The 24,059-nt window shown below is 42.6% G+C and overlaps 1 protein-coding gene across 1 annotated transcript in view; it reads left to right on the top strand.

The window, feature by feature from the left end:
• The window catches only part of LOC138464926 (extracellular calcium-sensing receptor-like), a 178,291-nt gene that overhangs the window by 7,555 nt on the left and 146,677 nt on the right, over positions 1–24,059 (top strand). Inside the window, exons 4-7 of the mRNA XM_069607219.1 lie at positions 12,857–12,908; positions 12,984–13,029; positions 13,219–13,309; positions 13,349–13,463. Coding sequence (XP_069463320.1) covers positions 12,857–12,908; positions 12,984–13,029; positions 13,219–13,309; positions 13,349–13,463 — 304 coding nt within the window. The remainder of the gene's footprint in view (positions 1–12,856; positions 12,909–12,983; positions 13,030–13,218; positions 13,310–13,348; positions 13,464–24,059) is intronic.

The raw sequence follows: 24,059 nt of genomic DNA, 5'->3' as shown, positions 1-24,059 counted from the left end.
CCCTCCTTAGTCTGGTGGCGCCTAGATATAAATGCCATATCATGTCATATCATATCATATGAATTCCGCTCCTAGGCCCTGGACTGCTGTGTGTGTTATTCACATTGTTTTGAAGGTGATTTTTTCTTTGATTGGTAGTCAATGTAGCACTTTTTGCCCCAGAGTGATGTGATCGTTTTGTGAGTGTTTGAGGAGAAGTCTGGCCGCAGCATCCTGTATACTTTGTAGTTTCTTCAGAAAATAATCCTTCATTCTGAGGTATAAGCTGTTGGCGTAGTCTATCCTGGACATGATGAGGGAGATGATGGCCAGTTGTTTGTGAATAAGGAGAGGAATGGTAAAATATTTGTGATTCTTTGTAGATGGAAGAAGCATTTATTGATTACAGCATTTACCTGCCTTTCTAGGGTTAGCTTGTTGTCCATTAGGAATCCCATATTTTTTACAATTATGGATGTGTGGGTGCTTTTTCTAGTTCAGCGGGCTATGTGATGTACTTGGTTGCTTCCTTGGATGTTGGATGTAATCATGATTTCCGCCTTGCTCGGGTTGATTTTGAGGTTGTTAGTGTTCATCCATTGGTAGAGTTCTTTGAGACAGTCTATTAGCGTTGAGTTCTCCTTGTTCAGCACCAACTTTGTAGATGATTTGGGTGCTATCTGCGTAGTTGTAGCAGGTAAAGCTGTGTCTTTTGATGAGGTTGATTAGTGGTGTCATATCGATGTTGAAGAGGAGTGGGGATAGTGAGGATCCTTGTGGTGCTCCACAGGTGCCATCCCGCGGTACAGATTTTGAATGGTTTTATTAATACTATTTCTGTTCTGTTTCCATGCATGGCCAGGTGAAGGGACATTTGACAGCAAAATAATAGAGAATATGTTCTTGTACCTAATAACGAAATATAAAAGTTCTAAGCTAAAAAGCAGACAAAACATATTGGGTCTCTGGGAAATACACGAGGAGTATACCCTGCCGCTGGTCACTCTCACTTGTGACCAGCGGCAGGGTATACTAACCCAGGGCAGGACACCTCAAAGAAAGAAAATATCTAGCAGACATTGAAAAGAATACGTGCCAACAGGTGGATGTGTTATTCAGTGAAGCAGAATGGATGATAGAGGAAGAGGTGAGGAGGAAGAGCAAGGGGGATAAAGGAGAATGGCTATTGGAAAGAATAAAAATCAAATACGATGCAGAGGACAAAGAGGAAGAAATTAAAAAAGACAGTGAAGGGGATGAGGAAGATGTTGCCAGGGTATTAGGAGACGAATAGAGTGATGGGGACAGTGACGAATGGACACCTGACAAAACTAGGAGAAGGAGATAAAAATAGCAGAAACGACAGGACAGTAATGGTTGTGACAGGGTCTGGTCCATCTCCTAAAGTGGTAGGACAGAGAAGCTAACAATGCGACAACTTTATATGTAGCCTGTTCCGCCCTTGTAGCAGGGGCCAGTAGTTGGATACAGGCACTTGAGAAAAAGACAGCAGGGGCTAAATTGGCCATAGGGGTTATGAAATGTTTGTTTGCAGAAATTTTCGGAGAACAGGCAGACAAAGTATGGAATCAGGCTGGCTACAAAGGAGTGAAATTGAGCACCAACGCTCATCAAGCATGTATCCAGACAGCTATGACCTGGGGACAGTGATGGCTTATAAAATGAAAGGTGATGATGACCCAGCTGAATATATAAAGCGAGTCCAGGATTTATGGACCCAAGACATCAAAGGTCGTGGGACGAATGCATACCCTTGTTCTATAACATACTAGTAAAAGGACTGCCAACAGAAGTACAGGCTTCCTTGGATAAGGTAGTGTGTATAGAAGCTAAGGGCTGTCCCAAAATACAAGCAACAATAGTACATTAAGGTACGAGAAAGCAGGAAACGAGAGTCAGGCAGCCGAGAATGCAGCGAAGGCAGCAAACAAATGAGTTCAAAAGAAACAGGCCAAATACACCATGGAATGAGTGCTGTTAGTGCCCGATGCGCTGCCATTGTGCCGGCCCCACAGAGAGGGTTTCCTGCAGGACAAACACCACAAGGAGGGTACATGCAGCTGCAGTATAGATCAAAATGGGGAACACCACCCCAGGGGAATATACGTATGGAGGGTACTTCCCTATAGGGGAAGATGGGGGTATCGAGGAACAGGATACATGGTTTTGCAGGCCATGCTACATATGTCAGACCATGGGACATGTGGCGCACCCCCCTCCGTTTATGCAACAGGCACATGAATTGGCAATCCAAGTAGTGCAACAGCAGGGGCTCTAGTGGCAGCAGATGCAGAGTCATCCTAGGCCATTACAACCTGCACAGATGCCAGCACAGCAGGGAAGAGTGTTGCCCCAAGGAAGGACAACAGACAGCGGGGTAATGCTCCCAGTGATGGTTGAGCCACCTGTGGTAGCAGGCGGAACAACGGTGGTGCTAGGGCAAACCGTGGTGCCCCATTACACAGGAGGCAACCTGGTAGGGGAGAACCCTTTCCCTTTCTCGCCTAGTAACATACAGCAATAGGGAGGCCCACAGAAAATCTGAGCGTGTCCAGTCCTAGAAGTAACTGATGACCCAGAAGAGGAGCTCGAGGTAGCAGTGAAAATAGGACCAGGAGAGTTCTTGTTCTCATAGATAAAGGAGCAACCAAATACTGCATCCGGGAGGGGGATTCCCATTATGTAACAGAGTGAAGGATATGCAGAGCTTTCAGGGGCAGTGATCGCTATTCCAGTAACAAAATATTTACCATTAAGCATAGGGAAACAACACCTTATAGCTCCCTTACTGTACTCCAAAAACACATCCTTCAATATTTTGCGGAGAGACATGCTCATAAAACCCGAATGCAACCATACCATTCACAGAGAAAGGGATGGAGTGCTCCATGTCCAGCATTTACTATGCTTGGGTGGCAGCTCTTCTCTTGGCAACACACTTGCAAGGCACATTGTGAACACAGCCAATATACCGCAGCATGTTCCTGTACGGGGTTGAAGTTCTGCTAGGATGGGTCCCAGGAATACAGGGGACATTTTGCTGACTGGCTTTGGAATTCCTATTCAGATCACAATGCCAGAAGTATGACTTAGTGGAGAAAATAATGGTGTTTCAGCTGGATGAAGCAGTAATACGCAACCACATGGTGATTCTGTGGGGAACGGACGATTACAACATGGAGTGGTGAACAATGCTGTGCATTGACCCCACTCTGACAATCACAGGAGTATTGGATGAACAGCTGTTCACCGATGAGGAGGAGCAAGGAGAGATGATGTTCCAGATACAGATACTGTGCCTAGTTTAGATATAGAAATAAATTGTGCTCATTCTGACACAGTTAGTGAAGAAGGAATATAAACACACAGAGGGAGATCTCAAAAAGGTGCCGGGTGAGTTGTGGACCAAGGGACCTCACGATGTGGGGGTACTGAAGTAACAGGGGCAGTAACCATAAAACTGAAACAAGGGGCCCTGCTGCCCCGGGCAAAACAATACCTATTGACGAGAGAAGTTGAAGGAATATAGTCCACTTTACACACATTATGGCAGCAAGGCATAATTCAGACATCCACATCAACCTGTAACATAGCTATCTATCCGATAAAGAAATCAAAGGGCAGATCGTGGCATTTCATCCAAGATTTTCACCCTCTAAATGAAGTGGTGGAAGGAGAATTTCCTATGGTTCCAAACCCTGCAACAATATTGTGCAATATACCAGCGAAGACAAAGTACTTCACAGTAATTGGGCCTCATTACGAGTGTGCCGGTCTGGTAACAATGGTGCTGATAAGCTTACCGGCACCCTTGTTACCAGACCAGCACACACCAAGTCTGTGGGCGGCAGCCATCCCGCCCACCCGGCCTGACCTGGTGGGTGGGACTGCAGCCAGTTGCAGACTTTCCCAGAAGCACCAGCACCGTTATCAATGGTGCCGGTGCTTCCGTCATCCCCATTCCTATTGAGTCCTATGGGACGCAATGGGAATTGGGATTAACATTTTTACAGTGTCACTACTTGCAGAGAAAGGATATAAGGTTGATAAGACAACATTACAGTATTACCTAGAAGAGGTTGTGTACCTGAGGCCAATAATATCCATTGAAGGGCGTGGACACAGGCCATTCATTACACCACTCGACCTCGAACAGTGAAAGAGATTCAGAAGTTTCTAGGTCTATGCAATTACTGCAGAGAATGGATATTTGATTATGCCACATTTACTAAACTCTTATTGAAGGGCCTTAAGGAAGCACAAAAAGAAAAGAGGGACATAAAATGTGCTTCTGATATGAATTCAAGTTTTACAGAACTTAAAGACGCACTGGCGCAGGCACCTGTGTTAGCTGCCCCAAATTACAGTGAAAATGTGTATTTGTTCTCATATTCACATCGCTCAGTGATGACGGCTGTCCTCACACAAAAGAAGCCGCAGGGGCACCCAGCACTAGCTTACTACAATGGAAGAATACACCCAGTAATGCAAAGATAATTCAATAGCAAACAATCGCAGCATTTGCAATTGAGAAGACATCAACGATTACAATGGGGTGTCCCATAGTAGAGTACGAGGAACACTGGTTATTCACCATTCTTGAGAAATCATAAAGTACACTAACTACCCAAAAGCATTGGGATATGAGGTTATATTAATTAACCCATCCACAGAGGTGGTAAGGTGCTGAAGTGTAAGCCCAGCAATCTACCTAGCAGAACCAATCCAGGAAGGGCCCTTTCGGCACTTGCATATCAACTATGTTGACATGCAAGCAAGTTGTGCCTCCTACAGGTACTTAATCATGGTAGTCTGTTCATTTTCACATTGGCTTGAGGCAGGGCCCCAAGCAAAGAATGATGCAAAATATGCTGCAAAGTTCCTCGTCAGGGACATATTCACAAGATGTGGAGTATGTGGGGAGATAAGCTCAGATAATGGCCAACACTTTGCCAATGATCTCTTTGAGGAGGTAATAGGTCTCTTAGGGATCAAACACAAACATGGCACAGTTTTCCAGCCACAGGCAAATGGAACTGTGGAAATAATTAATGGATTATTAAAAGAGCGCTTAGCTAACCTAACCATTACTATGTGCCAAAATTGGCTTTTTTGCCTCCCTCTTTCACGTTTTGCCCTTCTAAATTCACCTTCTGCGGATCACCACCCGACTCTGCATGGCATTGTAATGGGAAGGAGAATGCATGCCCATCCCTCGTTCACATTCAATTTTGGAAGCTAACCCTACCTGAGAAATACTTGGCAATGAAATTAAAGACTATTTAATTAACTGACCAATGTGCTTCGATACATCTCCTCCAGGTCTAGAAATCTAAAAGTGAGCCAACCAAAATTGAAGAGGGTGCACAAGCGTGTCAAGCAGTTCCACAAACCCAGCCTCTTTCCATGGGAGACAAGGTACTTATTCAAAACACAGTGAGTAAGTGGAAGGAGTCTCGGTTTTCTGGCCCTTTTGAAGTGGTCTTCTCAACACTCACAGCAGTGAAAATAAAAAAACGACGTGCATGGATACATCACTCCAATGTTCGCTGAGATACCAGCAGCACATCGGGAAGAGGAGGTACCACTTGATGGGAAGTATTAGCCAAATTATATCAACATTGTGTACTATAATAAATTGTTATAGAAGACCCACAATAGAGGTGCAGGATGGACAAGGAAAAAGAAGAGGGGTTTGAATTAAAGAGAAAAGTGGGTTAAATGTAAAAAGTGTTGTATTGTTCTGCATCTTTGTCTCCTTCTTCTTTTCTGGCATTTAGCATATGATAATGAATTGGGCCTATCAGCTGGTGGTGATAGGGAGACGCGCCCTAAGCGAAGTATAACTAGCCCAAAGGAATTCTACAAAATTGTTAGGCACTGAGTGGATCTGGCCTCAGAAAACGTATGGCATGGGGAAATGAAGAAGGTTGGGCGGGGAGCACCAATGGTACATGCAATGTGTGCTCACTCATCCCACACCTCACAGGAACACTGAAATAATTATTGCCACTAGCGGTGACAGCAGAAGAGGGAGGATGTCTGGTACACATGGCCTTGTGCGGGACTAAGGGTATGTTCCAAAGGCATACAGTAGAAGTAAAGTGGATTGATGATGGGGAGGAGATGTATGAGGACACCTTTATACAGCTAGAAAGTATGTTCCAGGAGGAGAAGAGTAAGCACATGGTTGTGGAATATATAACAGAGGGGCACAAAAGGGAACACAGGTGCCCACTGTCCATAAAAGAATATACTGTAATATCTCCATGGGGTACGATGTGCCATGGTGACACACCAGAGCCTTGATGCAAATCCAGGGTTTGGTACTGCACAATGGAAAATGGGAAAGGGGAATGGCACAATGCTGTGCAGAAGGACTGGTGGATTTCAAAGAAAGGATGGTTGAGAAAATAAATGCAGGATGTACAAACATTTGGAACAGTTTGCACATGCTCTCACATGGATAAATGAAAACCCACGTGCTGAAAACAGAAAAATGCTCACACAGTATTCTTTGTTGTTCAGAGCACGTGGAACAGCAATGCTTGAGATGAATACTGGTTGCAGGCAGACAATGGACATTGTGGCATTGTAAAAGGGGACAGCAGCTGTGATGAACACTTGGTGGGTGTGCACACTGGTAACCCTCCATAATCCTACTTTAGTTGTGCCTCGCGCAGACTTGACACCACTCAATGAGGTGTCCATGTATAAAGAAAAAGTGTCAGCAGAAATACAAAGAAACATATACAATCTAACAAGGAAGAAAAAGCACAGCAGCAACTACATTTCAGAGGAATCCACCAAGAACCTCGAGAATGTTCGACCCCATTTGAAATTGTTCAGCTCAGCATCTGTCTTCCTTACCTTTCTTTTGCTCCCTGTGGTGCAAGCTGCAGCCAATGCAAAATGGTTGCCGATCACGCACTACAAAATGCTGCAACTGGAAAATACAGCCAAAAAGGGACTCAACACAGTGCATGAAGAACTGCGAGGTCTATGATTGAAAATCGTTTCCTTTTGGTTCTTATGATGGTGATGCAGGGAGGGGTGTGCCATAAGATAGGGAGTTTGTGTTGTCCCGTAATTTCTACTAATGATGCTGCAAATGGGACAATCACAGATGCAGTAGAAGAAATAAAAACAATACATCAGAGAATGGTCAATGAAATGCAAGACACCTCATCAGCAACTTGGCTGGATTATTTATTCACCTTGGCACTCAATTGGCTTGTATCAGCATTTAAGATAAATAACTGTCGCTGTGCTCATCACAATCCTCATCACCACCTGCATCGGTCATCTAATCATCCATTGGTGTAAGTGCTTCCAGCAAATGAACACTCACATAACGGTATTACAGAAAATTGAGCTTGAGGAGGTATTAGGTGAGGAACACTCCATTATGAATGAAAGAGAGAATGAAGGAGAAATACTTTTTATAGCACCCCCACTAGACTTGGAAAATTACAAAGCATTATGGGGAGAGTGTTCACCTGATGGAACAAAGACCCTGAAATTTGGGAATGTTTGGAAGGGTATGAGGAGGAAGGGGACATGACCATGGTAACAAGGGTGTGGGTGTGCAAGGAAAAGGAAGAAGTGATGAAAGGGGCAGAGGTATCGATCGAAAGATTGATCGATCAAAGGGGGGAATGTGCTAATACAGCGCCAGCAAGAGGGACACACAGTACGGGGCAGTGATTCATCGGGTGCACACACAGTCCAAGATACTGTCCTATGCTTACCTAAGGAGGAGAAGGACAAAAACAGTGCCATCATAAACCCATAGAGATGGAAATCCCTTGGGCGGGCTGGACCTGGGAAACTTCGATCTTAGCACGTGACCGATACGACAGGGATCTGCAAGGGGGTTGGGGGCTTATTATGAGAAAACCAACATAACTAGAACCCAGTGATGTAATTTCAGGGCGGTCAGCCAAACTAGCAGCTCTACATGGCAACAGGGAGGTAGTTCTTTATCAGTGTACTGGTCACATGACCGCCATTGCCCATCGGCAGGCGACTGTGGGAGGGGAGCACTGGACAGAGTGGTTTTCCTGGAAGAACCAATTAGATGGTAAGTTCTCAAGCTCTGCAGAGGTGGCCAGTCACCAAATATTCTAGTACAGAGTTTGCAAAGGTCATTATCCAACAGGTATCATGTGAATGTCCCCTTTTCCACCAGCTGCAGAGTGTCTTGTGTTCTGTTCTCAATGGTGCTGACCAATGGCAGTGTATTAAAGTTCTGGCGGTCAGCACAAATGTTTCTTCAGTAATAACAAATTGTATGATGTGAATAAATGTGGTACCACATGCAGAGGCATTGTAAAGGGAAATTGTTAAATCCTTTGCTTCAATTACACTTCATTAATCAATGCAATCTTCAAGGAGGTTATTTCTACGAACCAATAAAATCCACGAGAAACAGAAAAAGTGAATTCTCCAACTTGCAAGCATTTTGATGGATTTCCGACCATTGATTTTCTTGGTATAATACTACTGATTGTATGACATTCAGATGCCAGCCTTTAGATCAGAGCCTATCCACTGTTCTGTTTGATTTGTGATCACCCAGCTGTAACAATCAGCATTGCTTCTTTCCCGGTGTTTGCTCTACTTTTTGAGTATTTGTTTTTTACTATGTTCTAATTGGTGGACCCCTGACTGTTATGGCTGTTTGTGTGTAATGCTGCAGAGAGGTCGAGTAGTTTCAGTGCCAAATTAGTGTTGGAGTCTGCGTTGGTGTTCAGGTCATCTCAAATTGAGAGTAGCGCTGTCTCCATCCCGCTCATTGGTCTGAAGCTGACTAGTGCCTGGTCCAGTAGTTGGTGTTTTTCCACATGTTCCAGTGTTTGTTAGTAGACATAGGTCTGTAGTCATATTGCTGGATAGGGAATGCTTGTGATAGGGATGTAGTTTGAGAGGTCTTCCACACCGCCTGTCGTTTCCTAAGTAGTGGGTTGATGTCTGCAGATTTAAAAGCTTGCAGCACTCTCCCCATTGAGGGTGAGAGCTTGAAAAGGTTTAAGTAGAATTCCGATTGGTGTGCCCTGTGTAAGGATTGATTTATAGCTGTCTGGTGGGCAGGGGTCTATTTGGGAACCTGCCTTGTTGCTTTTTTTTCACCAGGTTGAGGAGTTGTTCTGCTGAAATTGTGACATACATTTCAGCCTGTTCTTTGGTCCCGGCATAGGTAGAGGATGGAGCACGGTCTGGTTGATTGGTGTAGTTTGTTTGATCCGATGTAGGTGCGTGATTCTATTCTTAAAATGATTTCTGAGATCATTGCATCCTTTTTTAGGGGGATTTCTCATCTCATTTACCATGTTGAATAGTTCTTCCTGAGTGTTGATGACTTGTGTGATCCTGTCATCGTAGCATTTCTTTTTGGCTTTAGGAGTATACTTTTTGTATGATTGGTTTTGTTTTTGATAAATTCATCTGTTGGCTTGGTCGTAGTTGTTCCTCCATTCTTGTTCTAGTTTCCGGTTTATAGAATATAAGAGCAGGTAAGGGCAGACAGAATATAACATACTAGAAACAAAACATCACCAAAAATGTAACATTTCATTGTTTCAGTTGCAGTACCAGTAATCATGTAGTAAAAGGGGTACACGTAAGGCACCCCCCCGAAAAAGACAGTAAATTGCTTTGAAAAATTATGCAACACATTTAGCCACATTTACCATCAATGTATTTATTTACTTTATATTGATCAAATGATATATTTAGTCTGGGAGGTTTTTAAAATATAAAAAGGATGTGAGACAGTGAGCTTAAAATCACCTGTGATAAGACATTTCAAAGAAGGACATGGGGTGCCATATATATAGTTCCCTGTGGTGTATTTGATTGAAAAACGTTGAAGTGATGGCAATCGAACAAAAGATTACACCAAAAACAAACTTAGTGGATGTTAGTAAGAATTCTGGGAAACTGAGGTACTGATTCGCCCATATTTTTAACATAACTTTCTATATAAAGGGGATGAGAGGAGACTTCTATTGAATCGATAATACGTTATTCTGAACATGGCCATTTGTTTTGAAATGTATGAATACGTTGTGGTATGTGCTATCTTTTTATAGCACACTGTATTTTAACCATTTCACATTGGGTATAGACCGAAGGAAAAACAAGAGGATTTGAAACTGTTTGTGGATGTATGTATTTGAATGTTGAAATGGTTATCAAAAAATAGAATAGGTAAACAAAGTTAAGGATGCAATTGGTTTGTGGATACAACAAAAATAGTGAGAGATAGTTGTTGAGGTGAATGTAAGTAAACCGTTCCTGTAAATGAATAGTGAGGACACTTGGCATAGAGAGGAGACATGTGCAATGTCATTAAACTCTGAAACTTTGGGTTGCAGAAAATAGAAAATAAACCTTTGATGAAAAAGTAAGATTGACTTAAAATAATATGGAAAGAGACACAGTGATTTCATTGCAGAATAATCACGACACACACGTTTCAGTGGAAAATATTCCTCACAAAGAAATTCACCTACAATATATGATTTAAAAAAGGTATGTATAGTAAGTTTAGGAATGGGGATAATGTTTTTCTAGGCATGTGAGTGGGTTCAGGATTTAATGTGATCTACAACAAGGTACATTTTCCAGCTGCTCTGAATTTAAAATGTAAAAGTGATAAAAATTAAACAAATGAAACATTTGGATTACAAAATGAGAGGTAACAACAAATGGAACCTATGGGCATTTTCTTCCCTTTCAATGGCTAGGAAGGTATTGTGGAATTTCTTTTATCTTCTGTATAAACTATTCCTGTGGCAAATTCAGGACTGCACTTGTGAGGACTCATGAGTGCTTTTCCATCAAGTTGAGTTTCAGCAGGTTGGGATATATTACTATGTCAATATACAAATTAATTTATGATAGAACTCTCTTCTTGCCACCCGATATACAGTCTCCTCATTTGTCTTTTTTGGTGTGACAAGCAGGTCATTTTTAAATATCACTTAACATTTCAGAATTTGGTTTCCGTTTTTTGCAGTTCATTGGCATATATCTCACTTTCCTTTTAGCATTCCCTGGGCTTTTCTTTGCTATTTCCTTTATTGTATGAACCTCATTCTGTCACTGTCTCCATTGTTGAAACTATTTGTGTAATGGTTGAGTCATCCTGCACTGAATACTCCTCTAGCATCTGCATCAATGACTTTAATATATCCCAAGTTTGGATGATCCTCATATTTTCTTTTCTTTTTGAAACAATCAAGATTATGAAATCTGTTATCTGCTCTAAAACCCATACGTTTTTCCTCTGTTCCCTCAAATTGTTCCTGTGTGGGATTGTTTCCCCCCAATTCCTCACTCTGAATTCTGCTGGTTTTTGACGTAATATGGTATCACTGAAAAATACTGAATCCCATTACTGTGAGGTAGAAAATCTCACATGCAAAACAACAATTTCCCCCAAAAAATAGATAGGGGTTTGGGTAGGGGTATTTAATGAAATGGGGGATTTGGGAGGGCTGTGGGGGGGTCTCCCTTACATTAAAACTAACAACAATGTGTTGTTTTCCATGCAAGGTTTTTGACCTCACAGTAAAAAATTCAGCATTTTAACATAGATCCACTTGATTTTAATTATTCTGATGATCATGTTTCTTCCTATCTTATAAAACCCACTCACTTCACCGTTTGTTTCAGAACCATTAGACTGGATTATAGGCTTGGTGTAGCACTGAGACAGGCTATCTATAGATAGTTACCAACAATGTATGTACACTGGACAGCATGGGTAATCATTCTTGTGGCTGTCTTATCTGTTTTTGACAAGGTTCCTCTGAACATCTTGTTATCAGGATGGGTTTGGTCTGGCACTGTGCTTGGCAATTTTGTTTATTTCCTGCATGAGTGTTCCCTGTTCTTGCAGGCAAGCTTGGTCAGGTGTGGTTCGTTTGGAGTGCCTCAAATGTCAATCTTGTCATCAATGCTGTTTATCATCTACAGGGAACCACTGGATGATCTGGTGTGCAGGCCAGGCATTGGGGTGCACTAGCAGGCTGATGGCAGCACAATCTACCTTGAAGAGACATCCTCTGCTGGCAAAAGTCTTGGTACAATTGAGGATTGTATGTCATCATTCGGTCCGAAACTGAATCTTACTAAGACTGAGATCCTTCTGTTTTCCTCTCCACTTTTTCTTCCATTCTTCCCCAAGAGTGGCTTGTGTATCTGTCTTCTTTTGTAATCTCTCCTACACTGGCATCCTCTGTCAAGTCTCCCAGTTTCTCACCTTTCCCCTATTATTAACCTAATCCTCCGTTGATCAGGCAAGGAAACTCCGCTATAGTCCAGAACCCAGACCAGAACCCATCAACTCTTAACCTGGTTCATCATTGTCTCGTATTTAGTTGTATTTATGGAATAAAGCTTTTTTTCGCAAACTGCGTAGATGCTTTTAAATCATGTGAATCTGCCCATCCTCTGACTGGTGGAAATTTCTATACGTCAAATACTATATAATGGCACGTTTTTGTCCCCCACCTTGAGCATTGACCTGCATATAAAACTGTAATGCTGAGCTGGTATCCAGAGGGACGCCACCCAATCTGGCTGGACTGCTTCTGACCTGGACCCACCCCCTCAGGTTCTTGTTCTGCCGAGGACCTAGTCTTGGTTTTCGATATGGTGCGCTCTCCGTCCTGCTGTTCTGTGCAGGGGTGCGTTGTGAATGGGCGCGCCGCAACCGAGTTGCTTCACTGGTGCGGGCCCTGTGAGTCCAGTCCTGCTGCGACTCAGTTTCCCAGGTAAGTCTGCTGTTTAGACAGCTTGTCCTTAATTGCAACTGCCTCTGTTAATGTCTTTCCTTCTCTTTTAGGTGCAGAAGGAGTTCTGAGGAAGCCCAGCTGGCTGGGGCTGTGCTCGAGATGGTAAGTGAAAGCGTGGAGCACGGCGCTATGTGCTTTTCTTGCCGTGTGATGACCTGTGTTGTCCCTCTCTTGCAGGCCGCTGTGATGTCCCGAATGATAACTGCTGAGAGGATGCGGAGCGGTGAGTAGATGTTCGAATTGCCTCAGAGTAATTATGCGTGTTAATCAGTTTTTCCCTTTTCTCTTGCAGGTAGATGGAAGACCAAAATGACCTTGAACCAGCAGCAAGTTCAACCGTGAGGTTGCCGATGGTTGTTTAAATATGAAGAATAAACGCTTACTAATGCTGCTTTTCTATTTTTCCCCCCAGGTTACGGCTTCCAAGGAAGAGAGCAAGCGTTTGCCGAGACGCTGGATGTTCTGGACACTGGAGCAGATGACAGGAGCTGGCTCGCAAACAGGTAAGAGTATTAATGATGTTCTTCTTCTTCTTGTTGCAGGTGTCATCCCGGAATGCTGATGAAGATCCGACAGGTCCTGGTGAACGTCACACTGCGAGAGCAGAGCAACACGAAGCGTGTTCTCCAGCTTGGGCATGGCTTAACTAGTCTGCAGGTATCCCAGGTGCCTTCAGGCCAGACCACACCCTAGATGCTAGACCGCATGGTTCACTTATGGAACTGAACCATGTGGGGGCGTCCATGTTGTGACACTGCCATTGAGAGCTCCAGCTCCCCTTTCTGCCATATGATCCTGGCGCCAAATGGCGCCAGGACTGACTCCAAGAGAGTCTTGGGGGACATGACTGGGCCCTTGGGTCCATGATGAGACACCGTGGTGCGGCCCAGGGGGCCTGACTGCCAGGGCAAGGGGTAGTTGTCATGACAACAACACCCCTTCCTATTACGGCTATGTGAAATATCTATGATAACGTGAGAACAAGGATCAACTGGGATCTAGGCAGAGAGTCTGTGGTGGCTTTGAAAAAAGACACTACTATAAACTCCAAAAAGCATAAAGAAAATATTGTAAAAGTGTTGTTTAAAAGAAACCTGGAAACTGGGCTGTAGGCAGCTGCTCTTGCCTCTAAACGGCCACACAGATACTAATTTATTTACAACTTCCAAGATTGCTTCATGGGAAGCAGATTCCACGAATGTCTGTTGTCAACCAACTACTGTGGTACCTGGCGGTGAATCAAGAGCAAGAAATATTAAATCCGCCAGATAGTACAAAAATAGTGGACATGAAGATCTCCAATCGACGATAATTTGAGGAAATTTTGCCAGCTAAAGAAACATAGGAGCACTGCGCATAGTGGATCAGACTCCACCAAATTCACACCGGCAGCCTAATGTAGCGATAAGCAGAAATGGAAGGTTACATCGTTGAGAAATTCATCGAATACGAATTCAATGATTTTGTACATTGAATTTGGATGTAAATATATGTGGGGGTGGGGAATTGTTATACTTAAGATAGAGGGAGGTTGTAGGGGATGTGGATGTCTCCCCCTGCATATATTTGCAGCCAAATTGACATAAAGAAAATTGTTATAGTCATTGAAATCTATTCGTTGAAATCACTAATCAGAGTATCAACTCGGATTAGTACCGGCACGTAACAAAGTGAGACGAAAATTAGCTTTATAGACGGGATGGGAACCGGGTACACTGGGAATAGGATAGTATTTACTAATAATGAATTAAAAGCATTGAGTATAAGGGGAGGTTCTCTTTCCTTGCGATCACTGAACAAAATCAGGAGTTTGGGCATTGAAAGAAGCCATGGTGGGGGAATGCCATCAAATAAAGATGACAATAGTGCAAAAGTGTTCAGAGCTGCATTGCTTAATGTTACGTCAGCAGTGAAGCATGCCACAGATTTATATGACCTTATTCATTCTCTCGACCTGGACTGCGTTTTCTTGACTGAAACATGGTTTAACGAAGTATCACAGGCCATGTACCATCTTCTGGTTCCTCAAGGATACTCGATACAAACCATTAATAGGTCAGGAAAAAGAGGAGGTGGTATAGCAGTCATAATCTGGTCACCACTCAAGATATCACATTTGAAAACTTTGGAGTGAGATGACAACAGCCATATAGGACATGCATGTATTCATTGCACCCCAAATAGAACCGTAAACATTCTGTTCGGATATCGACCACCAGGTCCTGCACAGGAATTTCTGGACAATTTAGAAACTTTTCTAATAGATACAGGCAGTATGCATAAAGCGCTGCTCTGCCTGGGTGACTTTACTATTTGGGTGGAAAATATGAGTAATCCAGATGGTAGGGAATAATTTATGGGGATACTGGAAGCCCATGAAATGAAGTTTTTAGTATCTTCTCCCTCACATTGCCAAGGTCACTGTCTGGATGTATTGAAACACAGAGGGGAGATGGTACACTATATAGATACAATTCCATTGTTATGGACTGATCATTTTGTTAGAACTTTTGAATTAGCACCACCGGAAAAAACTTTGGAAAAGCAGGCCGAGTACATATTCGGTCAATTTCATAGGTCAAAATATCTACTGAAGATCCGAGGGGAGAATTTGAAGCAAGCTTTGGCTCAAATCAATAACAACCTGACATGTGAATAATTTTTCAATAAAGGCACAGATATCATGGGTAGGATTTGTATGAATATGCTCCTCTCCAGCAAAATCGAGCCAGGAAGATTACTAACCCATGGTTCTCGCAAGATCTTGAGGAAAAAAGGAGACTTTTAAGAGCCTTCGAAAAAATATGGAGAAAAAAGCATACCGAGAGTAATCTAGAGATAAAGAATATCTCTAGTGAATATAGAAAGGCCATCTTTGAGTCAAAATCTAAATTTATGATGGAAAAAATTGATAAAGCTATTAACAGACCACGAGATTTATATGCAGTGGTCTCTCAATTAGCGAACCCAAGATGTGCATCAAAAGCCTCAATGATTTCTCAAGCACAGGCTGAGGATTTCAACAACGAGCTAAAATTGCTGAAAACACCCCGGTACATCCCCAGGACCACTTAGAGACAACAGAAGGTACTGGACTAGAATAATTGGGGATCCAGAAACCAGATTTGGCTAGGAAGATAGAGTCCGAGAGACTGGAGATCCCCAGCCAGGATACTGAGACGGGTCTTAACTCGATTGTATTTATGAAAGTTTTGGAGGGTAGGGTTTGTTACCTTCTCTCCGAGTTGAAGGCTACCAATGATATGCTGTACGCCATTCCATCTGCAGTAGCTAAATGGGTAGCTTTAGATATTGACCCATTTGTTACGAAGTTTGTAAACAAATCTTTAACATCTGGCAAAGTGCCCTAAATTCTGAAGAAATCTGTAGTAACTCCACTACTAAAAATATCTAACTTAGATCCTAAGAATCTTCAGGCCAGTGGCAGGATTGCCGTGGCTGGCAAAGATTCTAGAATAAATTGTGACATCCCAGCTGCAAGAACAGGTGGACCGTGAAGATCTCCTGGACACGCTACAATCTGGCTTTTGACCAGGGTTCAGGACAGAAACCGCGTTGTTGACAGTATGGGATGACCTACTGAAGACAGCATATCAAGGGGACATGTCCTTGCTTGTCATGTTGGACTTGTCTGCTTCATTTGATACGGTAGACCATGAAACGATTGAGAGAAGTAGTAAAGATTTCAGGACAAGCCCTTCAGTGGTTGGAGTCCTTCCTGTTTAAAAGAGAATAAAGGGTCCGGTTCTGCGATTTCTTGTTGTATTCTGTCCTACAAAAATCCGGGGTTACTCAGGGATCTTCACTCTCACCTTTGCTTTTCAATTTATACGTTTAACTGCTTATAGACATACTGAGGAAACATAACATCAACTTCCACTCGTACGTGGATGACACCCAGGTGTTCTTAAAGGTGCAGAGAGTTGAGGACAGATTTGCAATAGTGGAACAGTGCCTACAGGAGATTCAGAACTGGATGTATGCTAACCAATTGCTGCTGAACGCTAGCAAAACGGAAGTATCATTATTTGCCTCAAGACATCATCTGCAACAGAACAAACAGATATTACCACCATGTTTCATAGGAGCGCAGCTCAACTTTGTAAAGAAAATAAAAAATGTGGGCTGCTTGTGGGAAGATAATATGGGTTGTGCAGCGCAGATTAGTACAAAGGTACAGTCAGCATTTTACACACTACGATTACTGAGACACATTCTGCCATTTATTGCAAATGAGGATAGAACAGTGGTTGTAGGGACACTTGTAAACGTGCGCCTGGATTATGGAAATGCACTGTTGTCAGGAATACCAGTATTCCAGCTCTGCAGTTTGCAGGTGGCCCAAAATGCTGTGGTTAGGTTAGTGTGCAGGGTATCAAAAAAGGCACCAATCACCAATTTGAGGAAATCTTTACATTGGTTACCGGTGAAAGAGTGAATTAAGTTCAAAAAACCTTTGCCTGGTTTTTAAATGTATAAATAAATTGGCACCAGGCTACTTATCTGACAACATTAAGAGCTATATTCCTAGTTGGCAGTTACGCTCAGAGGAAAAGAATTTACTCCAAGTTCCGCGGTCAAAATATGTGAGCAAAGGAGACCGTAGATTTGGGGTCTATGGACCCAGACTATGGAATAAGCTCCTGGGACATATCAGAGAGGGCAAAACACTTATGATATTTCATAAGGCCCTAAAAATCCATCTGTTCTGTTGATACTTCCCACGGGAAATACTGACAGGATCAATCTAATTACTACACTGGAGAAAGACATTCCAATATCCACAGTTTTCCATCTGCACCTAAATACGATTTAGTTCATCTGGTGCGCAATACAAATGACTCAAAACTCAAACTTAGAACCGGGATAAGCAAATGAGCTTTAGTAGGAAGCACCACTGGCTTGAACGATAATCACTCACCATCCCATTGTGCCCCTGCCATTCTGAGCTTTACAAAATGACATCTAAAACACCTCTGAGTATCAGCACCAACTTCAAAGCTCTAAGATACATAACGAGACAGCAGGATTCAGGAATTATGGTTCACATACTGGTAAGACACGATGGACAGAAAACCTTAACAAGAAGATGGTAACATCTACCCAACTAAGACAGATGAGGAAAGTATGGGGAACAGAACAGCACATTTCTATATGGAAAGCTCGAAGATAGAGCGAAGACATGCTCATTCTTTTGACAAAAATCGGAACAGAATGACAGCAAACAAGTCATGGAAAGTTAGTAACTTTAAATGCTTGCTAAGATATCAGGCTTGTGGCATGTCTATTAGTTGATTACAAATGATAGCATCACGATTCAATACTAGATCAAACTAAAATCTGGTTCGTCAACAGTTATATGTGCCATCACCAGACTAGTTGAAGATTGGCTAAGGGAACAGAGAGTCCAAGAAGGAAGGCAGTGTGGTATTGATACATTCCAAGGCCAGACAGCCAGACATCGAAAAACCTAATTTCAGAAATGTACTGCAGTAATTCCTTCATCCTTGCCATCATTTACCGACATCCTGTTTTCTTTTTTAAAAATAATTCCTTAATCTACATTTGTCTATCAGTTGGTGTACAAAGAGCATTGACTTAACTATAAATAAGGGGAATCATGAAGGTGCCCACTAGACTTTAGGAATTGTTACCTCTATATTTTTGAAAGGTTCAATAATTTAATACATTTGAAACCTATGAGTTATGATATCCACTCTGATTACATCAGCATACCCAAAGGGTGCATTTAAATTTCAACTGAGTATCTCAGGCATCACAGCATTTATATTTTATTTTTATTTCAAATTTAACTGAGCCAAATATCTCAGACATCACAACATTTATATTTTATTTTTATTTCAAATTTAATGGAGCCAAATATCTGAGAAATCAGAACATTTTTAGTAAACAAATATACATATATTTATATATATTTCAGAATGTGTTTTCATACATATTCACACTACAAAAAATCAATCATATCCCCGGAACATCATCTTTCATAAATACAAAGGGCTTCATTACGAGTCAGGCGGAATGGGTTAACGGGGTCCGCTAATGGGTGCGGACCTGTTATTCCCATTCCGCCTGATTACGAGGTCCCCTCGCGGGACCCAGTAAGGACGTCCCGCGAGGGGACCAGGGAGCTAACAACGGGCCATTGTTAGCTCCCTCTCCCATTCCCATTGAGCCCTATGGGGGCTCGAATGGGAATGGGGAAGGTCCGGGCCCGGGTTCCCTGAGGGAGGAATCACCAGGCCCTCCAAACTTGGAATGGCCCGGTAATTCCCCATTCAGGGAACCTGAACCCGGACCCGGACCCGGTTTTGGAGGCAGCCATGGCGCCAATAGCGGCATGGCTACTGCCAAACCCGTAATGAGGCCCAAAATACTTTAAAAAGGAAGGGATGCAAATGTTAAAATATTAGAGGGAGACCTCAAAAGAAAAACTACAGTTTGGGGGTACATTATTTCTGAAGGAAGAATTAAGTACCTCCTCCAGGATTGTATTTGGGGGCAAGAAGTAAGCTGGGCACTACATTCTGTGACTGAGCTTAGTGCATGGTGGATGCTATAACCCAGTCACTGTATTGAGAGTAGAAATCCTGAGGGTGACCAGTATCCCTACTAGAAAGAGAATCTTGACACTCAATCCTTCACATGTATCTCGTTTCAAGTTAGACAAACTCCTACTTCAAAAGGGCCCTTCCGCTAATCCCTATCCCAATCAGAATAGAAAGATTGTGGAACATGCCAGGGGACATTTGGGCAGGACAGAGAGAATACATCTGACCTTCTAGGAGGTCCAAAAACCCTAGCAGATTAAGTAACTTGCCACTTTATATTTCAACCAATCCTGACACTTTTTAAATTAGTTGTATCCTAGAGAGGAACAACCTTTTAGTTAGTATATTTCTCTAATAAAATCAATACAGACATTAATAAATGAATTGCTCGTAATCTTTTGTTCTATTTCTACGTGATTCTTGTGATTCTTCAATTGAGGTTGCAAATTATTGTAATAACTCTTTCTTTCATAAAATTAAAAATGTACAAGCCAATATTGAGCTTAGTCGTCATACCTCTATATCCCCTCAAAAACTGGCACCTATCACATAAGCACACCCTTTTATACTATTTCCTTTTTTGTAAGCTTCAATTTGACCCCTCTTTCAGACATTGAAACCCACATGTAAGATGGAGGGTTCTCTTCCTGCACTCATTGCCTGTTGGCATGCCTGTTGGCATGCTAACACCCAGTTTGCACCCACTATCACTTTCACAAGGTATCGTCCCTCCTCAATTGAAACAACCAATTGCATCATCTTTACTGAAGCAACCATTATTGGAACTCACTGTCATTGTCAACTGCTGTCCTGCCTTGAATTATTTCTAAGCTATTAGTGAAGGTGGTGTCAACAAAAGTTTTGGATTTTGTGGAATCTTCCAGTTTGCTGGATAAATATGAATCTTACTTTTGCCCATGACAGGGGACGGAGACATCACTCTTAACAGTCTGTGATGATAGTCTGGCGGTGTCCGGACATTTCATCGACAACAATTGATCGACAGGACATTTGGTCGACGTAATTTCGTCGAAAACCAAATGGTCGATTTTTTTTAAAATGTATATATTTATTTTTAAGGTTGTAGTTTAGGGAAAACAAGGGTTTATTAGAAAAAAAAGGAGGTTCGGGGGGGACACCCCCCCAAAAAAAAAGGGTCAAAATAAAAAATAAAAAGAATTCGACCATTTGGTTTTCGACGAAATTGGTTCGACCATTTGTCCAGTCGACCAATATTTTTCGATGAAATGTCTGGTAACCTAGTCTGGCCACTGAAGATGATCCTCTTATTACTGCTTTGATTATCTTAGACCGCTTCACAGTTTCTGATGGAGTAGTCCACAACCTATACTGGTAACTCGTCTTCAGTTCCTGATTGGCATGTCAAACAACCCCTTAGCATGTTCCTTCCAGTCTGACAAATTTCAAAAGGTCTTATTAGGCCCGTTCCTCTCAAATTCTTGATAGTGTCTTTGTGTTGTTCCTCAAGGTGCTGCCTCAACCTGTTATGGACATTTTTTATAAATGTCAGCATGGCTACCATATGATATGATAGGTTATTTATAACGCGCTTAATACCCAGAGGTTTCTAAGCGCGGTCCCGGGGATCAAACCTGTGTTGCTCCGTGTCGTCTTGGTTCCAAGGAAAGCACGTTCCTGCTGAGCTATCCACCCGAGACTATCCTACCATAAGAATTGTTTTTACATTTTTTGTTCGGGTAAATTTGCTCAAGGACACTTTGTTTGAAAAATTTCTTTTTTTTAAAAAATCACATTTCCTCACATATAAAATGCATGAGCATACCCCACACAACCACCCCACATCCGCCTCCATAATTATATTGTACTTTCCATTTATATAGCTCCTTTTACCATTAATATAGTCTCAATGCGCTTGACCAAAGATGGCTTAGTAGGGCTGACCAGGTTCCAGTTGAGAGCAACCCATGTGGTCAGGCAGGTGGATCAGTGCTGAGAAGAGTCGGAGATGGCATGAATGCTAGAGACTCGCTATATGTTCAGTGTGCCCGATTTTGTCATAGGTCTGTGCTGCATTCTGATGTCAGAGGTGTGGAGGTGTAGTCTGGTGTAAGTAGGCAAAGAATTATGTAGAGAGCATGACCCAATCTTGTTATAGTCTTTGCTGTATACTGATGTGTGCGGGTTGCCATGCCTGCAGGCAGTGTCCACCGGAGTGGTGGGTTATATGTATCTTGCTGAAATCGTTGGTGATTTGTTGTTTGGGTGCCTGCTCGGGTATGTGTCTGTTCTTGCAGCGATGATAAAACGGTTTGCAATAGCAACAGTCTATGCTCCAACTATTTGCAACAAGAGGAGCATGGGTTGTACTTCCAGATTCTTCTAGGCCGATAGGGTGGCAAGTCTACATGGATATTGAACGCTTACTGAACCTTTTCAGTTGTTACCTTTACCATGGGTGGCCCATAATATGGTTCATAAATGCGCTATACCTGCCCATCCCCGCATCCTTCCAGAGCAATTCCTGCAATATTGCATAGGGGACCTCCACCTGGCCTTCTGGCTCGGTACAATTCCCTGCAGTGTATCCCAATATGTCTGATTGCAATAGCGGTGGTTCTATCACACCACTGTGATTATGCCAGTGTGTTTGCCATTTGCTGTTTTCCCATACATGCCAGGTGCAGTGACTCACCAATCCTTTGACATTTCATACATGAGGGCTGTGATTCAGATAGTTGTTGTGGGGAAAAGGGTCATGATTGGTGTATGATAGTGTGTGTGGTCCATTCCAGCGTGAGAAAAACAGCCGGCGCTGCCAGGTGCTTGGGGGGTTGGTGTTGCTGAGAATGCAGCCGGCACCGCCTGGTGTTCAGTGTTTCTAAGTTCATATTGGGGACTGGAGGTTTTAGGGAGGGTTTCATGATAATGCGGTAAATAGGCGGGTTTTGAGGACTTTTTTGAAGGAGAGGTAGTTTTCGGTGCGACGGATCTGCAGAGGAAGAGTGTTCCAGATGGTGGGAGCTAGGATAGAGAAAGCTGAACCGCTAACTCTGGTGAAGTGGTGAGGTGGAATAGCAATTAGGAGAGCTGAGCCTGATCAGAGGTTTCTGGGGGTTGGTAGTGGATGATTTTGTTCTGAAGGAACTCAGGTTCTATATTATGGAGGGCTGGGTGTGTGACGCACATGGCTTTGAAGGTTGCCCTTAGGTTAATAGGGAACCAGTGCAATATTCTGAGTGTGGGGGTGATGTGTTCTCTGGGCAAGAGGGGCAGTCTGGCTGCCGCGTTTTGGATTTGTTGATGTTTCCTGAGCTGCCGTGCCAGGACGCAGAAAAAGAGGGACTTACTGTAGTCTAGGCCAGAGATGATGGTGGCCAGAATTGCAGAGACTCTTTAGGGGTAGGTGAGGTAGGGAAAGATGTGTTTTAGGATGCATAAGTGGAAGTGGCATGTTCTGGATAGGGAGTTTATGTGTTCGGAGGAGAGATATCAGTCTCGGTCCATGGTGCATCCACGATTTTTGACGGTAGTGGAGGCTGTAGATGGGGATCCAAGTGCAACTGGACTCAGTAAAGGTTCCTGAGTATTGTGTAGTATCAAAGGCCACGGATAGAGCCATCAGAATGAGTGCAGCACACCATTCTGAATCAGCCGTTCGTTTTAGGTCATCCCAGATGGCGACCAAAGAGGATTCTGTTCCCCAGAGGGGTCTGAACCCTGATTGGGGAGGGTCGAGGAGTCAATTGGCTTTTATGAAAAGGCCAAGATGCTTATTTGCTGCGCAGTCAATTAGTTTAGGAATGAAGCAACTTTTGGAAATTGGGTGGAAGCTTGATGGGCAGAGTGGGTCGAGACTGGGTTTTTTGAGTAGCGGTTTGACATGAGAGGTTTTGAAAGCCACTGGGAAGGGAATTAAATACCTAAACCCACCCCGCTCCATATATATTTGCAAGGAAATGGGTTACAGAATTGCAAACAAGTGGGCGTCGAGCAAATAGACTTGTGATGAAATGAGCATGAACGCTGATAACAAACATATTCATTTTGGAATTACAAATTTAGACAACTGTTCTGATACACTAAGTACTTGAAAATGAAGAATTTGTTGATTAAAAATTGACTTAAACTAAATCCCCAGAAAATGGAAATCATTGTACTTGGCCCAAAACAATTCTTAAAACTCTTTTTAATCTTCAAGAATCTCCATCCTGTTTGAACTTACCCTTATCCTATGTCAACACATTTAGTAACCTTGGTGTATTCTGGAAAGTGGTTCTGGGATTCAAATCTTACAGTTGTGTCACTGTAAAGCAGTTTTTTTACAGACGGCATCTGCTAAATGGATCGTACTGTTTACTCCTCCTATTGAACACACAGGGGTAGTTGGGACCCTCATTAATTCAAAACTGGACTATTTAAATGGCTCATTGATAGGCCTCCCCGTCAATACAATTCACGATCTTCAGACAGCTGAGAATGCACGCATTCAACTATAAATTGTCCAGATTGAGTAATTTCTCCAACCATCACACCCTTTTTTACACTGGCTTCCAGACCATAAACGTATTCAATTTCAAATTCTTTATCTTTCCAAGAACATTTCTTGTTATTCTCCTACTTGATCACTGCATTCTCTACAGTAAAAATTACTTGTCATTCCCCCTACTAGATTTAGGTCAAG

The sequence above is a fragment of the Ambystoma mexicanum genome, chromosome 1p, assembly GCF_040938575.1.
Source record: "Ambystoma mexicanum isolate Mex_15411 chromosome 1p, UKY_AmexF1_1, whole genome shotgun sequence".
Taxonomy (NCBI): domain Eukaryota; kingdom Metazoa; phylum Chordata; class Amphibia; order Caudata; family Ambystomatidae; genus Ambystoma; species Ambystoma mexicanum.
The sequence above is the reverse complement of the archived record's forward strand: the minus strand, read 5'-3'. Positions and strand labels throughout refer to the sequence as shown.